This window comes from Botrytis porri, assembly GCF_014898465.1.
Source record: "Botrytis porri strain MUCL 3234 chromosome Unknown BPOR_004, whole genome shotgun sequence".
NCBI classification, from domain to species: domain Eukaryota; kingdom Fungi; phylum Ascomycota; class Leotiomycetes; order Helotiales; family Sclerotiniaceae; genus Botrytis; species Botrytis porri.
The window spans coordinates 306,869-324,128 of NW_024066078.1; the positions used below are offsets into that span (position 1 = coordinate 306,869).

A 17,260-nucleotide genomic window follows, 5' to 3' on the forward strand; every position below is an offset into this window, starting at 1 on the left:
TTGTTCTATTTTCCCCTTATACTGCGGACGAGCGACGAATTCAATTTTCCTGAGACTTGGGCGCTGTAGAGTATTAATGCCTATTGTGTGTGTGTGTGTGTGTGTGTGTGTGTGTGTGATGAATTCCGTTGATTAGTTTAATGAAGGTTACGCTATCAAAATCAAACGAGTAGCAATGGACAAAACCCAAAGGAAAGTAGTTTCATACGAACGGAAGGAAAGAAATAGACCCAAACAACATTGCTGCTCGTGGAATACTTATACTATGATCAATGATGGCGATATTTCCCCTTCCTTGGGTACGGACTAGCTAATGATGGGTATAAAACTCCGAAGTTCTGTCTTGTCTTATCTCTGTCCAGGAGTAGCAGTTCAGTATGGATAACAGGTCGGATAAAGATAAAGCAAAGACGAGATCCTCGGAGCGAAAGAAAGAAGGTTTTCGAGTTATCGATAACGGGAACTTGGCATCGTATTAGTCAGCAGAAGGCTGACACATCAGCCTCGTGTTTCTAGGTCATCGAGGTAAGTAGTAGGTCGGGCTACCTATGTATTCGGAGCCTTTTGGTAAAATCCGGTCCTAGAAATCATTCTCATTGAACGGGTACCACACCACAAGGGGGGAAAGGAACCAAGAGAACTTGATAGAATACGCACCTAATAGTATGTATGTACTTGTTATGAGTGATTACCAATCGAAATGATTGGTAGAAAGTTGATCCTCATCAGCCTCGTAAAGCCACACGAGGCTACACTCAACAGCCTTGCGTATCCTTATCATCAATTGCCCACCCCCGCCCGAGAAAAAAAATTAGCCCCGACACTTTTTGAAGCTTATGAAGGACGTCACTTCCAAGGTTATCAATAGATTCGTTTCATCTCATGTTTGCTCGAGATTCTGATATTGGTACCTATCTACCTACCAAGTATGTAAATTGATCAAGATAATGATTTGAATAAGATTTTCTTCCATATTATGCTTCTTTCGTTCCGCGTTGGTCGTGCAAGTAGACCAGGCGCAAGCTTCATTCGTCTTGCACAATATCAAGCACAGAAAGCTCAAGGTACCCCGATATCTTTTGCGCATTGGCGAAAACATACCACAGAATCAAATGGATCAGCACAAGATTCTGCACGAGAGCCGGTGCAAGTGTCGGTCGAAGTAGAAGATCAATTGGGTATGTAGAACAAGACGTTCACAATTAATTTGAACGTCAGCTAAGAAGGAAGTAGAAGACCCAGATCCACCTCGATTCAATGAGATAGGAGTTCAACAAATAAGTACTCATATATACGATCAACTATTTAAGGACGTTCAATCGCCTCCCTCTCCGGAGCTCGTCGATCTTTCAAAAGATCATCTGCACAGGCATGAATTGCTTGGAAAGAACACAGACAATACTCCTCCAATATCTTTCGATCTTCCCGAGCTACAAGGTGATACACTCGATGAGCATTTCTTTAAATTGGGTGTAGATGCTTCCGAACCATACATGACATATGCGAAGCAATTTGTTAAGACAGAAACTCCCCCCCGGCCGCTAAAATGGGCACTTCAAAGTGGATGGACGAGATACAGTGGCGACGGCACGCCGGAGACGATACTGGCACCAGATGAAGAAATGTTATGTTTTGATACGGAAGTGATGTGGAAACAGAGTTCGTTTGCTGTAATGGCGTGTGCTGTTAGTCCTACAAATTGGTATTCTTGGTTATCGCCGTGGCTGTTGGGGGAGACCGACAATGATCGTCAATTGATACCCCTCGGAGATGCAAAGAAACCACGAATTATCGTGGGGCATAATATTGGTTATGATCGAGCCAGGGTAGCTGAGGAATACGACATCAATCAATCGAAGAACTGTTTCTTGGATACGATGTCATTACATGTTGCTGTCAATGGAATGTGTTCACGTCAAAGACCGACTTGGATGAAACATCGAAAGGATCGAGAATCACGTGAAAAGATCGCTGGAGAGACCGACAGCGCGGAATTGGCAGCGTTGCTAGGACACAAGTCTATTTCAGAAGAAGAAGAAGCAGAATTATGGATAGGCAGAAGCTCCGTCAATTCATTAAGAGATGTTGCAAAATTCCACCTCAACGTCACAATCGACAAAGCGGTAAGAGATGCATTTGGGGAATGTGATCGCGAAGGAATCATGGCAAAACTGGATGAACTACTTCATTATTGTGCAGCGGATGTTGACATTACCCATAGAGTTTACAAAAGAGTGTTTCCCAATTTTGTCGACACGTGCCCGCATCCAGTCAGCTTTGCAGCATTGAGACATCTCTCATCGGTCATACTTCCAATTGATAGATCGTGGGAATCTTATCTCGCCAATGCCGAAGCTACTTATCACAAGTTGTCTGACGCGGTACAAGAACGACTTCTTGCTTTGAAAGATAAAGCGTTAGAGATTAAAGATGATCCTAAGTTATGGAAGGATGACCCTTGGCTAAAACAACTCGATTGGACTATTCAAGAGATCAAAATGGTGAAGGCAACGAAAACGGAACCATCAAGACCAGCTAAAAGACAGAAGATGCCTGGCAAGCCTCAATGGTATAAAGATCTTTACCCGAAAGTTTCTGGTCCTATTAACTTATCAGTTCGTACTCGAATTGCACCCTTGCTTCTACGTTTGGCTTGGGATGGGTATCCATTAGTGTGGTCCCACAAATATGGCTGGACTTTTAGAGTTCCTATCGAAGAGGCTCACAATTATAAACAGAAACAAATGCAAGAATGCAATGCATTCGAAGAATCTGATATCACTCTGCGAGACGATAGAGCCGCCGCTTACTTTAAAATCCCGCACAAGGATGGTCCATTGGCTAAATGTGGAAATCCAATGGCCAAAAGTTATGTGCAATACTTCGACAAAGGCATTCTTTCGTCCGAATTTTCATATGCAAAGGAAGCACTTGAGATGAATGCTTCTTGTTCTTATTGGATAAGTGCAAGACATCGTATACAGTCTCAAATGACCGTCTATGAGAAAGATGGAGCAAAAGGGCCTGCAACATCGCAATCCGAATTGGAAACGGGCTACATTTTACCACAAATCATTCCCATGGGGACCGTGACCCGAAGAGCAGTGGAGAACACATGGCTCACAGCAAGTAATGCCAAAGCGAATCGCGTCGGTTCAGAACTAAAGTCAATGATAAAGGCTCCACCTGGGTATTCCTTCGTTGGTGCAGATGTGGATTCTGAAGAGCTATGGATCGCTAGTCTTGTTGGAGATGCCCAATTCAAACTACATGGAGGTAATGCTGTCGGTTTCATGACTTTAGAGGGTACCAAAGCAGCAGGTACGGATCTCCATTCTCGCACAGCTGGTATCCTGGGTATTACCCGTAATGATGCTAAGGTCTTCAACTATGGTCGAATTTATGGAGCTGGTTTGAAGTTCGCCTCAACTCTACTTCGGCAATTCAACCCTAGTCTCTCGGAAGCTGAAACCTCACACACAGCTGGAAACCTCTATAAGGCTACCAAAGGTGTCAAAACCAATAGAAAGATTCTTTACCCCGCGCCTTTTTGGCGTGGTGGAACCGAAAGTTTTGTTTTCAACAAGTTAGAAGAATTTGCAGAGCAAGAAAGGCCACGCACTCCGGTCCTAGGTGCAGGAATAACAGAAGCCCTGATGGCATGTTTTGTTTCCAAAGGTGGTTTTATGACATCACGTATCAATTGGGCAATTCAATCCTCAGGTGTAGATTATTTGCATCTTCTCATCATTTCCATGGACTACATCATTCGTCGCTACAATATTAATGCTCGTCTAGCCATAACTGTTCATGATGAAATCAGATATCTAGTTAAAGACGAAGATAGATATCGTGCTGCATTAGCATTACAAGTATCGAATCTCTGGACGCGAGCCATGTTTTCTCAACAAATGGGAATTAACGATCTACCACAGTCCTGCGCCTATTTTTCAGCGGTTGATATTGATCACGTTTTAAGAAAAGAAGTCGATATGGATTGTATCACACCCTCACACAAAACTGCAATACCTCATGGCGAATCAATAGATATCCAACAACTTCTTCTCCAACCCTCCGCCCATCTCGACCCATCCATCGTCCCCACAGACCCTCCAAACCTCTCCGACATCGCCTACGAACCCCGCATCCCAGTCATGGAATCCCTTCAAAAATCTACAGACTTGATGTTCCTCAGAGCTCAAATCACTGCTGACGATCAAGAACTCAAAGATATCATAAAAGAGAAGAGAAAATTAATGGGAAAGGATGCACCAACAAAACCGAAGGGTTCAGCTAATTCCGTGCCGTATCATACTTATGCTCATCTATTGGAAGAACCAATAATGGTTCGCGATGCCTTGAGAGTGGGTAGGGCATTTGATGCTGCTAAGGGGAAGAATTGGGCGTGGGATGTTAAGGGGAAAGTAGCGGGGACGAGAAGTGGTGCGGGGGTTAGATTCTAGATTCTGGATTTATTGGATGTATGGATGTATGGATAGATTCGGATTGTGTAACTGTATCTTGAGACTGTTGTTTCTTACTTGGCTTTTTTTCTTCTTTCCTTTGGTGTATGTATTAAGTAACGTGCTTTTGGTACTCGTTAGTGTGGAAGTAGGCGTTGGGTCGGTCGGGAGGGAAAGAGGGAGGTCCTTGGGTTTTATTGGTGGTGGTATCAGTTTGTATTATGATATGATATATCTCTGTTTACTCGCTTCTCTTGGGATGGGGTAGCCAGGATTTATCCGGTGGATGGATCGATCAGAAAATTGGGGCATGTGTGTATGTTTTGATGTAGATAAATAAAATGTAGTTGTTTAAGTCTCTATCTTCTCTTTTTTTTTCCCTTTGCTTTCTTTGTCAAAGATGAAGATGAAGATGAAGATGAAGATGACAGGCTATCTTTCTTTTATTTGTTTTGATCTCTGCTCTTGGCATATGGGTGTATTAGATAAGTAGGTAGCAGGGTAGCTGGGTATGTTAGGTAAATTAGATGAATAGGTGGATGAGTAGCTGAGTAGGTTGAAGGGGCGGGAGGTTGAAGGGATTGAAGGGCGGAGAGTTGGGGAAGGGGAGGGGAGGGGAGGGGAGGGAAGGGAAGGGAAAGAGGGAAAGATAATGGAAAATGAGGAAATAACTCCTTGAACAGTGGTTCTGTACTCGTGATGGGTTTCTTGTTTTTTGGGGGGAGGGGGGGGGGAGTAGGTTGATGTTTGATGTTTGTTACTTTATGCTGAATGTTTTTTTTTTTTTTTGATGTCCTCTCTTTCTTTTTGTTTATGATTATTACTATTATTATTTTCTTTTTCGCGATTTGTCTGTTCCGGCTCGGCGGGTCTGTTGATTGTTCTGTGTGTGCGTTTCTTGATCTGTGGCCTTGACGCGCGGTCCCGACCCGTGGCCTCGATCTGTGGCTTTGGCCTGTTTGATTTTCTACATCTTTTTTTCCTTCTTTTCTTTTCTTTTCTTTTGCTTTTGTCTGTGCATGGTTTTCTGATCGTCTTGTTGCTCTTCATGTTGTTGTTATCGTTGAGAATAGGAGGGAGGGGGGTTTGAGGATCATTGGTGCGATTGGGACTTGAGGGAAAGGAAGGGGAATGGAGAGGAGGAGATGGGAAGAGTTTCAAAACCTTGCGGTCTTCATATTAATCTTAATCTTGGTTGTGGATTGTGGATTGCGAGTTATCAGTTGTTAGTCGGATGGATGGAATATGAAGTTTCTATGGGGTTTGAGAGATTAGATGGAGATGGATTGGAGATTGGAGATTGGAGATTGGTTTGCTGGTGGTTAGGTGGAGGTATAGTGAAGGTGGGTTTGGAGAGGCGGATTTGGGGAGGTGGAGGTATGTCTTTTGGCGCATTTTTTGGTGTATTTTCTCTCGGGGGGAAGGAGAAGACGGCGAGGAGAGGGGGTTTCTTGGTATCCTGGTTGGTTGCTTGTTTGCGTGGTTGGAGATATAGAGGGGATGGTGATGATGGCGATGTATTTGGCGGGTTGGAGCTGGGAAGCTAGTAAGATGAGAGGAAAAGTTCTGTGGTGGTGGGATGATGGTATGATGGGTTTCGGGGTTGATATGGCAAGTTGGTATTGAGATAACGAGTTATTATTGATATGTCGATTTGATGCTAATTAAGGATCACGGATGCATAGAAAAATGTCCTCGCGACTGTGACGGATATTTGATGTTATTCAAGGAAATAGAAAATCTGTTTAAGTGTTCTTTGGAGGTTTCTGGTGCGGTTCGCTTGGTTGAGAGTATATATGCATCTATGAGTATAGTGCCATGCTTGGAGATGCGGGAAAGGAAGTTTTAGTTCTTGGGATGAATGTGGAAATTGTGAAATTGTGATTGATGGAGATGGATAGATATACTTGGGGATGGTTTTGGGCTATGAAATTGCATTTGGTGATGAGTAGGTATGCATATTATATTGAGTAAGTTTGGTATATTTTGGATGTGTTATCTCTTTTCTCATCAGCGACTGTCAGTTATTGGGGAATGGGTAGACCCGTCTTCTTTCTCCCCCGACTCGTTTCAGAATATTGGAGAGCTCCAATGCATAACATTAATTTTGGGGTTATGCGGCTGCATACGTAGATTTATTGCCCTTGAGTCTGGGAGTGGAAGCACAAATGGGAAGGGAAACCCTCTCGAGCTGTCTCTTTCAAGGCACACGATTTTTTCGATAACAACAGACCGACCAAATTTCACATAGATATACTCTGTATTCACTTATCCCACAGTCCAAGGCATGGTCTGGGTACACAGCCTATTATTTTCAGGTAAGTAAACTAACTGCAACACTCCTATGCGGTACCTAACAATCTACCCTCGTCCGAACACAGAACCCAAGAAAGTCATCTTAGGGCATAAACCCTTCTCATTGATTTTGACCTTTCTGAAAACCTCCAAAGCAATTTGTTTTCTCCTATCCTTTCATCTCCAAATCCTCCCCAACTGGTACTTGCGGCTTTTCCGACAAAGGCGTGTGCAACCGCTTGTGCAACCAAACTTTCGCTGGAATCCATGGTCGTGGAATTTCATAATCCACGCACTCGTCCAAACCATATGACACAACACCGGGGTACATTACCAGACTAACGGGTTGGCCTATTAGCGTATCTTCGATATCTTCTTGCACGCTACCATGTAGAGCCATCTGTCGGTCATCAATGTGGAACAAAGAGTTCAAGTCCTTGCGCGTCACTATTTTGAGCATTGATCGTCGAGTCCAGAGATGGTAAGCTAGACCAGCGGCCTGCTAGTATATCTTTTGAAGACTGATCGTTAGCTCTGGGGTTGTAACGAAGAAGCACCGAGCAGGGCTTCTGAAGAAGTTCGCTGCTTGAATGTTCGCTCTATCATCAAGTAAAGGTGGAATCTTGAGTCTGACAGCCTCAGCTTTATCATCTCTCGAAGCCTCCGGGGATAACAGCCTCAGTGTATCAGAGCGCCATTTGTTAGCATCTGCGACACTCCCTGTGTACGTTAGCTAGGTCGTGCAATAGAAAATGAGTGTACATACATGATAATCCCGTTCGATACATAGAATCCAAGCTCGTTGATTGATCTCCGAGAAAAAAGAAAGGCGACGAGAAAACATTCGTGAAAAGATGATGAGCAAGAAGGGCTTCTAGCAAGAACTTTTTGGCCCGTTTATGAGGTAGTCCTTCAGGCAGCATATCGTTTTTGAAGATCATCACTTTCCACAGCTCTTCACTTAATGCATCTTTGTCCTGGGCTTCTCTTTGGAACACTTCAGATAAATTATCGAGCTGAGAGTCGCCACTTGTTGCACCCCGTATCCATCCGCTCATTGCTGCCTGAAGTGTAGAAATCTCAAGATTAATGGTATCATGCTCAGTAGGAAGCCATTTTCCCGCTCTCCACGGCTTGAATGCCGTCTCTTGAAGAGCTTGTACCGCTCGACTACATTCTTCTCTGTCCCGGTGATTTATTTGCTGCAATTCCCACTCGTGCTCCTTCAGGCCGACTATCTCCTTCTTCAATGTTCGAACCTCTTCATAACTCCGGTGCACCTCGTCATCCAATCTCTTCAGAGTTCGGCTACTAGCCATTGGAAAATCATAAGACTGGGTTGAGTTTGAAACATAAATCGCGTTAGGCAACGGCTCTTTAGGTAGAACGCTTGTTGGCGAAGTCTGATTTCGAACAATGTCTCGATCGGTCGGAGACAATGGGGGGGTAGTTTGAGAATTCAGGGTAGATGGCGAATTTTCTCGAAGCTTGTCGGAATGTGTAGAATGTTTAGGAAGGACATCGACCATGATAAGGTCGCGTTTTGCAACACCCGTATGCCTCTCAACCTCAGCGGATGGCGTAGCATCGTGACCTACGTGGGCAGATGCAGGTGGCTTGTTTCTTGAGTTCAGAGAAATCGCAGATGCGGTTTGATTCGGAAATGTTCTATTCGAAGGAACTTCTGAACAAGGATTCATCGCCTCTGTGGATCCAACGCACAAACCTTCTACCTGATCTGCCACAGAACATTCTCCATCGTTAGTTTTGTATTTGGAGGGACAGGTAGTGTGGGTTTTGAAGCGGGCGGTCATCAGTCGAACCCTGCTAGAAATGGAGAATCTCCTGAACGGCCAAGAATTGTTCTGTCGCTTCTCGTGGCATGATAGGGTCTTCCGTTTGGGGTAAATGTGACCTTTTCGATTTTCACTCTTCAGTTTGAAGATGAAATGTTGAAAACTGGCTTGAAGTCCCATCTTTCGCGATTTCCTCTTTCAAGTGAACAACTTGGGGAACATGTGTAGCATTTATGGCAATCAGACTAATTCAGTACGGTTCCTTTCCAATTAAAGTTGCCGATACAATTCGACGGGTTATGTGAAAATTTCGCCGACTGTCAAGATAGCAGTAGAATTGTTTCATAGTATGCGGCCTCCAGAGACATTCCACTGTGTGTGGAAAGCTCCGGAATTCTCTGTTTTGAATGATGCAAGAGTAATCACGTATGGAAAAAATACGCGTTTGTATAATTTGATAACTTTGCTCTCATTCCCTCCAAAACGAGTTCATCAGACATCCTAAACTCTCATATCAACGTACAACACCAACACCAGCGCAAGATTCACATTATGACATCTCAACTTTCTGGTAATATTTCGGGGTCCCAACAAAGCAGTTGCTACAGGGTTACCGCCACGTCATAAAATCATTGTTGCCATAGATTATGGAACTACATTTTCTGATGTGTATTATTGACCAAATTCTTCCCTCCTTGCTCATACATGTCTAGGTATTATTTTTTGGCCTTAGCACCATGAAAACTGGCGATGAACTTGGATTTGTTCCTTTTTACTCCGATTTCCAAACCGAAATAAGGAAGATCCCATCCAGGTATGCATATGCGAAAGAGAATACGAACATAAAGTCAGACAGATGGGGCCTTGAAGTGACAGCAAAGGAGACGTCATGTTCTTGGACGAAGCTTCTTCTAGACAAGAATGCTGTCTTTGGCGAGGACGACGATATAATCTCAAAGGTAGTCATCGATGAAGGAATTCTGCACTTGCCAACACATCGGAACTGCAGTGGTGTCTGTGAGGACTTTCTTCATGAGTTGTATGCTGCCTTTGCTGGATACGCCGAAAGGACGCTCGGAAAAGATGTGTTTATGATGTCACCAATAGACTGCTGGGTTACTTTGCCAGCAATCTGGTCTGATGAAGCAAAACATGCCACCTTGAGCGCTGCCAGGAAGGCTGGATTTGCAACGAATCCAATGGATCAGATACACACAATTGCGGAACCAGAAGCGGCAGCGATTGCAACCTTGAGAGAGCTTGCTGCACCAGAAACGCTCAATGCTGTGCAGGTAAGCTATTGCAGCATCTCAAATGGTTAATTATATGCTGATTAATTTTCTAGCGCGGTGATAATGTTTTGATATGCGATTGTGGGGGAGGGACTGTCGATATTACCACGTACACAGTCACTTCTGTTGCGCCAAAATTGACTTTTAAAGAACTTTGCATTGGAACAGGTCAGTATATTCACTCAATGGGAAGGTCATTTGGTCATCTAGGCCGTCTATTGTACAAGGGATGACATCTACTTCATAGAAAGTGCACAGCTGATTAGTGACATCATAGGTGGTAAATGTGGCTCTACCTACATTGATCGTTACCTCCACGCTCTCTTATCTGATCGTTTCGGTAATGCTTTCGACAGCATCTCATATTCGAGAAAGGGTCCGGGAAGCGTTCTGATGAACAACTGGGAGATGTTGAAGAAAGGCTTCGGTCGCAACATGGAGAATGCTGACACCTTAGAACTAGGTCCACTGTACTTCGACTTGCCAAGCTCGCATCAATATGACAGAAACGACAACGTTGTCTTCCTATCACCGTAAGTCAACCTCGATTTGCAAGTGTGAACCCCCATCATGATAGTTTTCACTTCAAACTCAGACTATGAGTAAGAATTGGACTTGGCAGTCTTGTGCATACATTATCGCAAGCTTCTGACATCTTTTCAGTGAGGATATGAAGTCTGTGTTCGATCCAATCGTCGATCATGTAACCAAACTAGTTCAAAAGCAGGTCGACCAAGCAAAGCACCAAAAGAAAGCAGATATCCATGTAAGTTTCAACCTGACCTTGCCATATCTATGTAGTCAGCTTCATTGTCTAACTTCAATGAAGCGAATAGCTCTCGTGGGTGGAATGGGAGCTTCGAAGTATCTATACAACGGGTTAATGTCATGGTGTGCTTCAAATGGAAAGATCGAGCTTCTATGCCCCGAGAATCCGTGAGTCTCTTGACACTCTAGTGGCTTGATGCATCTAATCTGTTGAATAGTGAGCTCGTAGTCTTAAGAGGTGCTGGAATTCGGGCACTGGAAGGACTTGCGCCTTGCATTAAGTATGTTCGCCGGCATTACGGTTTCCGAATCAGCCGTGTCTTCCGGGAATTCATAGATGAGGAAAAGCACGCATACATCGATGACTACTCAAATCAAAAATATTGTGCAGGCCGAGCGATATGGTGTGTTTCAAAGGTAAGAGGGTTCCCAAAATACGTATGATGATAGTGATTCTAATTCTTATAGGGCGATGTGATTGTTGAGGGGTCGTTCCATTCAGAAGGTTGTTCGTCCCCCTACAACCCTGGAAAAGCTGTAAAGTCCACAATTGAACTTTATTCATGCGAAGGAGATCAACAGCCTGATAGGATGGACGATCCACGTAAGTTCATGGTCCCTTGCTAGATATCTGTTGACTTAAAAGAGTCCACGATACTAACCGGTAAAACAGGCGTCAAGAGCGTTGGCAAAATACTTTATAACTTCCCGGCAGATTTTAACTTCGGCATAGACAGCAAGTCAAGATTCAACCAGCGCCTTGACAAGATGGTTCATGAGTTCCATTTTCAAATCCAAGTTATATTTGGTGATAGAGGAGCCAATCTAAAATTCCGGCTCGCTGTTGGCTATCGAGTGGTATCCGACACCACTATCGAATTTCCTGATCATCATCAATAGTCCTAGATTGTCGAGGTTGATAATGAGAAGGAGAAAACCAGCGAGCGAGGTTTCAAGAGTTTGAGTTTAGATGCTTTGCGTAGGATTTGAGTTTTCAGTTTTGGTTTTAGTCAACGTCACCAATGAAGAATGAGAAATATCTCAACTGTGTGGCTCTGTGTATTACTCGTTTCAATCGCGAGTGGAGTAATGTCCTTTTTCCTAGGAACGACAGCAACATTTGTATGTAATTGAGGTCATCATACCATTTCCCTGTCCATTGGCTGGCTCATTGTAGCTATCTTTTCGGCAGGGACACGGATCTGAATTGACGGTTCGGACATGAATATCAGGACGGGGCAAAGGGTAAGATATACCGCCTTTGCTTAAATTTACAGACATTAGAATATGCGTAGGTATTTAGCACATGAGATGATACATGAAGTAGATGACATCATATTAGTCTAAATATGACACAAGTAATATCAAACCGACATCAACTACAAGAATTTTCAATGAGCCAAGTGGCAACATTTAGTCTAGCTGTCACCTGAAATATATCAAACTAATATCAATCAATAATTATTTCAACTTCGAAAAACGACATAAAACAATCATATAATATTTGTCTACCAGTGACCCTATACTCAATAGTATTAATGAGCATTTATCCGGCTGTGTACATGATTATCGTTCGCTCAATTGATAATTAATAAGCATTGCACAAACGTGCCCCTTGAAAGAAACTGAGGAATGAACAAATTTGAAATATCGCACAGGAAATACCAATTTAGAACAGGACAAAAGAAACTCTGAAATTGTTGGACTTACATTCAGATTTATGAATGGAGAAAAATCAACGGGCAAAACATTTTGTAATTGAGAGCCAAATCACATCCCAGATTTGAGGCGCTCTATTGATTGAAGAGCCTCGCGGTACTTATTTCTGAGTTCGTCTCTTTGCTTTTCCATTTCGTTGCGCTCTTCAATTCTTTGCGCTACTTCCTCGCGTAGCCCTTCTAGCACAGGTCTTAGCTGTTCAGCAAGGTCGTCTAAGTAGGGTTTGACGAGGTCAAGCAAAGTCACCCTGTCGAAACGCTTGAGCATTCTTTCACCTAGATCTCCTACGCTCAAATCACTTCGGAGAGGAAAAGTTGCTGGCTCCAAGTCTTTCATGTGTAGGGGTGGGGGATTTAGAGGCATTGGCTTAAAGTTTTCCTCATCACCGTCAAATTCCTCAGGCCTAGGAAGATAAACCCACACAGATGCACGTTGATACCCGAACTTCTCATGCCACCATCTCTCTTCAAAAACACCTTCATCTGCCGCGCGAAGCCCATATCTTAAAATCGCAGGCGATGTAACCATAGATATTGGCTGTCCATCTGGCTCGATAGCGCCACCTGTAGCGACCGAATCGAGTAATACCATTTCGATATTGTGAGGATCATATGGCTGGCCCAAGAACCTAGTGGGGTCATGGAGCCTTATCATTGGCCTCTTACACCAAATTAGGTACGCATGCTCAGCGGTCTTGACATACAAATCCTCAAGTATCTGGAGTGCACCCGGCTTATTATTCATAATATATTTGGCGGGACTCCGCATAAATTTTGTGGCTGCGGAGATTGCGGCGTTGCGCAAGAGCTTTTTTGTTTCTGATTTGACTATTGTTTCATCTGGAGTGTTATGTAGTGGATGGATTAGTCTTAAGGTGTCCCCACGCCAACGTTGGGCATGACCTAGGTTCCCTATGCATGATTAATATTATGTAACAAACAATTGAATCGAAGAAACCTACAAGTGTTGCCCAACGACATGATATCATTGAGGATTTGAGATGTTTCTTCACCGAAGAAGAAGAAAGGATCGGAAAAGACAGTCGTATATAAATGATTGGTAAGCAGAGCGCAAAGAACAGATACCAATGCTCTACTACCACGTCTCTGAAGACCTCTTGGAAGTTCCAGTTTGTCCGATCCATCCAGAAGGACTACTTTCGCTACTTCTCCGAACAATAATTCACGGTCGCGGCCCTGGAGATTATCGAATTGAGAGAGCTCTATTACTTCTCTCTTACTCCAGCAGAGAATATTCGCCCTCAAATCAATAAATTTATCAAAACTCTCAGGGTCCGACAGATTTTCTCGCCAGATGTTTCCAAAGTAGTCCAATGCCTTTTTATGAGAAGTATCTTGTACGCGAAATTTACGTAAATCCTCTGCCAGTATGTCGCGTTCCCCTGTGATTATTGAATTCTGTCTCATGTTATCGTAAGCCCTTTCTTCGAAATACTCCTTATCTTTTATTAATTTTGCAAGTGCTGCTTCGTCCATTTTGAGTTTATGTTGATGATTTCCTCAAATATTTTTATTGTGTCGATTGTGATAGATGTGATTGTGTAATTCCTCAACTACCTTAGACACTCTCTATCGGGGAAATCATTCTGAATCAGATAGGGGGAAAATCTCTTTGATCGTTCACGAACCCACTAAGTGAGAAAGCCATCAAAGACGAGTCTTTGTTTCATTTACCAATCATACTTCAATGGATTGACAGCGTCCCAATGGATAGTTCATCAACCCTCCTCTGACGCTTTCAGTATAGTTTAGCATTGAAGTTTGAGTTATCTTTGAACGATTTGGAAAGGGATTATCAAAGTGTTCGAGCTACTGCTATTTGGAACCCAGAACTATGGGCTGAAAATCGATTCAATTTTCGTGAAAAGGGAATTTGATATAATAAGAAGCCATGCCAGGAAATTGCTAGGAAATCGATGTGCTATGAGGCTTTCAGAGCTAATATAGTCACAGAGGCATTTCATGGGAAGAATGTAGCATGTTGCCCAATTCTAATCACCAACTTTCTGTGGACCATGCTGATGGCGGCTCGGACCGGCGGACACCAAATATGGCTCCTGGTACATCTCGGAGGAACTCCCATGGAAGATGGTAACTAACACCTAACCATCGATCACCACTAAGCTCTTGGTAGATGCTGACAGATATCTTTTGAAAGTTAAATCTTAAAGTAGAAGTACATCGATCACACCCGGGCTATTCTTGGCCGAGTGAGAGCGTTTACTGGCGCGACTGGCAAACAAGATTGAAGTGTACAAGAGTGGAACAGACAATCGGTACCTCGGGAGAGCGGGAGAGGGATGAAGTGGAAACCCTCGTGATGCGTAAACTCTTGGAAGACTTCTAAGTCTCTTGATTCCTTGCTTGAAATGCCGAAATGGAAAATAAAATTTCCGTTGCCATTCATTCCTCCTACGTGCCGAAGATGGGGGGAAGTTTAGAGCCGACTGACTCAGCAAAAGAATTAGAACGTCACGTGTCATGTGATCTTCTCGGGATTTGATTCTGATCATTTTCGGGGGAAATCATCCATTTGCGCGCATTAGCGTGCTGACTGAACGAGGGCGGAAAAAATTGGAAGGGAAAAATGGAAGGAGAGATGAAAAGAAGGAAAGGAGGAAAGGAGGAAAGGAGGAAAGAAGGAAGCATGCAACCGAAAACAAAAGGCAAGTAAAATCCAAGGGGTAAGAAACTTTCTCCGACTCACGAATAAGGTGACAATGACCCTTGCATGGCTTGTAAACTTGGTGGGGCAAACACGTTTCGTCTTGTCAATGTAGCTTCTAATTGATGGGATGGGGGTGCAACCCATGTTGAAGTTTCCCCAGATTTTTATGGTTTGGGTTCCTGTCAGGAAGACGTCTTGATTGGAAAACTTGGCTACTCCGCCTTGGTGGATCATGAACAGATCTGGAACCGTCTTCCATGAACACGGGAGTTTGGGGTTAATGAATCCTTTTGGACTCAGTGGTCATGGTTAATACTGTAATGCAATAATATCCCTCGACGAGTGTCGAGGAGAGCACCAGGTCAGAAGGTGAACGCCGTTACATTGAGGCCACAAATAAGTCAGATGAAGGACTAGGTATGCTGCGTGGGAGAAGTCAGATGAACAATCACTTTTTAAAATATAATATACCGAAATGCCACACCTGTCTGAGATACGAGATTGGGAACTGGACTGGATTGAGAATTCCCCGGAGGTCATTCTTGAACCTGTCTCCCTGTCAATCCAACTCACAGACTAATGACGGTGCCGCCCTCAGTGTGGAGACGCAAATATCCACTTCGCACACTCGAGAGCGTCCTGTTCATTACCGCAAGTGTACTTCGGCTCCAAACATGTTGATCAAGTCGGCTAAACAGTGATCACTCAAGATTCGATTTATATATCCTCTGGAGAGATCTCCCACGAGAGGAAAATGGATATCCTCCTACATTCTTCTGCACATTCTCAGTCATGAAGTTTTTCTATTCTGTATTGGCCTTTGCGCCACAAGTCTTCGCTGCTCTTACTTACAAAGGAGTCGACTGGTCGTCCGTCTCTGTTGAGGAGAAAAGTGGTTACACTTACAAAAATACCGCTGGTACTACACAAGCCCTCGAGACTATTTTGAAAGCTTCAGGTGTCAACACTGTGAGACAAAGAATATGGGTCAACCCTTCCAGTGGCCAATACAATTTGGCCTACAACTTGGCTCTTGCAAAACGTGCCAAGGCTGCTGGATTGAACATCTACCTCGATTTACATTTCAGTGATACATGGGCTGATCCAAGTCATCAGGTAAAGAAATCTGCTACTCATACCATTTCTTCAAGCATCAAGACTAACTTCTTTCTTCACCAGGCAATCCCTTCTGGCTGGCCAACTGATACCGTTGGAAACCTTGCATGGAAAGTTTATAATTATACTCTGGCAGTCTCGGACGCCTTTGCCAGTGCTGGCATCTCTCCCTCGATAATCTCAATCGGAAATGAGATCCGCGCTGGACTCCTCTGGCCCATCGGCACCACATCCTCCTACTTCAACATTGCCAGTCTCCTCCACTCCGCCTCCGCCGGTATCAAAGACTCGACTCTTACCACCAAACCCAAGATCATGATCCATCTCGACAACGGCTATTCCTGGAGCGAACAACAATATTTCTACAAAACCGTTCTCGCAGCAGGACCTCTCCTCAACACCGATTTCGACATGATGGGCGTATCCTACTATCCATTCTATACCTCCGCCGCAACCCTCGCAAGTCTCAAGACTTCCTTAACAAACATGGCTTCCACATGGGGTAAACAACTCGTAGTCGCCGAAACCAACTGGCCATTCGCATGTCCATCCCCTGCCTACGCTTTCCCATCCGATGCAACATCGATCCCATTTAGTGCTGCGGGCCAAACAACCTGGATTAAGGACGTTGCGGCAATAGTCGCGGGAGTTAGTGGTGGAGTGGGACTTTTCTATTGGGAGCCTGCTTGGATCAATAATGCGGCTTTGGGAAGCAGTTGTTCTGATGCTATCCTTTTCGATTCCAAGGGAGTTGCAAGATCCAGTTTGTCGGCTTTTGCTAGCATTTAGATCTCGAACTGTCGAATCTAAGATGGAGGGGTGGAAAAGGAAGGGAGTACGGATATTCAATTGTTGTATATACTTGGACTTTATTATTTGTATATACAAGATTTACTTTGGCATACGACTGGAATGTATACTGTCGTTCTAAATCATGGACTTTCCCCATGTTATGTGAAGCGTGCTCAGTGAAAACAATGCCCTGCATGACACAAATGCTCTGAATACTTTCAGTAGTTTGACTCTAAGTTTCATGGAGAACGGTTTACTTTGTGTCCCTAGTAAATCGATAATTGGAAATTTACAAGTGACAATACATGCAATTGGACCTAGCAATCGAGGG

The 17,260-nt window shown here is 43.8% G+C and overlaps 6 protein-coding genes across 6 annotated transcripts; 3 read left to right on the plus strand and 3 right to left on the minus strand.

The window, feature by feature from the left end:
• Window positions 1-976: 976 nt before the first annotated feature.
• Window positions 977-4,463, plus strand: EAF01_003084 (uncharacterized protein; the record flags this gene model as incomplete). The annotated part of the gene is made up of 2 exons (XM_038911338.1): window positions 977-1,178; window positions 1,234-4,463. 2 exons carry the CDS (start codon window positions 977-979, stop codon window positions 4,461-4,463), a joined length of 3,432 nt encoding a protein of 1,143 aa, XP_038772573.1.
• Window positions 4,464-4,906: 443 nt separating this feature from the next.
• Window positions 4,907-5,513, minus strand: EAF01_003085 (uncharacterized protein; the record flags this gene model as incomplete). The annotated part of the gene is made up of 2 exons (XM_038911339.1): window positions 4,907-4,968; window positions 5,288-5,513. The coding sequence occupies 2 exons, from the start codon at window positions 5,511-5,513 to the stop codon at window positions 4,907-4,909; spliced, it is 288 nt and encodes a 95-aa protein (XP_038772574.1).
• Window positions 5,514-6,927: 1,414 nt separating this feature from the next.
• EAF01_003086 (uncharacterized protein) lies at window positions 6,928-8,734 on the minus strand (the record flags this gene model as incomplete). Its single annotated transcript, XM_038911340.1, has 3 exons — window positions 6,928-7,260; window positions 7,306-7,478; window positions 7,525-8,734. 3 exons carry the CDS (start codon window positions 8,732-8,734, stop codon window positions 6,928-6,930), a joined length of 1,716 nt encoding a protein of 571 aa, XP_038772575.1.
• Window positions 8,735-9,291: 557 nt separating this feature from the next.
• EAF01_003087 (uncharacterized protein) lies at window positions 9,292-11,514 on the plus strand (the record flags this gene model as incomplete). Its single annotated transcript, XM_038911341.1, has 8 exons — window positions 9,292-9,846; window positions 9,900-10,014; window positions 10,124-10,379; window positions 10,510-10,612; window positions 10,676-10,782; window positions 10,833-11,031; window positions 11,083-11,218; window positions 11,288-11,514. The coding sequence occupies 8 exons, from the start codon at window positions 9,292-9,294 to the stop codon at window positions 11,512-11,514; spliced, it is 1,698 nt and encodes a 565-aa protein (XP_038772576.1).
• Window positions 11,515-12,384: 870 nt separating this feature from the next.
• EAF01_003088 (uncharacterized protein) lies at window positions 12,385-13,829 on the minus strand (the record flags this gene model as incomplete). The annotated part of the gene is made up of 2 exons (XM_038911342.1): window positions 12,385-13,244; window positions 13,295-13,829. The coding sequence occupies 2 exons, from the start codon at window positions 13,827-13,829 to the stop codon at window positions 12,385-12,387; spliced, it is 1,395 nt and encodes a 464-aa protein (XP_038772577.1).
• Window positions 13,830-15,459: 1,630 nt separating this feature from the next.
• EAF01_003089 (uncharacterized protein) lies at window positions 15,460-17,072 on the plus strand. The gene is made up of 2 exons (XM_038911343.1): window positions 15,460-16,137; window positions 16,201-17,072. Exons 1-2 carry the CDS (start codon window positions 15,814-15,816, stop codon window positions 16,924-16,926), a joined length of 1,050 nt encoding a protein of 349 aa, XP_038772578.1. The 5' UTR covers window positions 15,460-15,813; the 3' UTR covers window positions 16,927-17,072.
• Window positions 17,073-17,260: the final 188 nt, after the last annotated feature.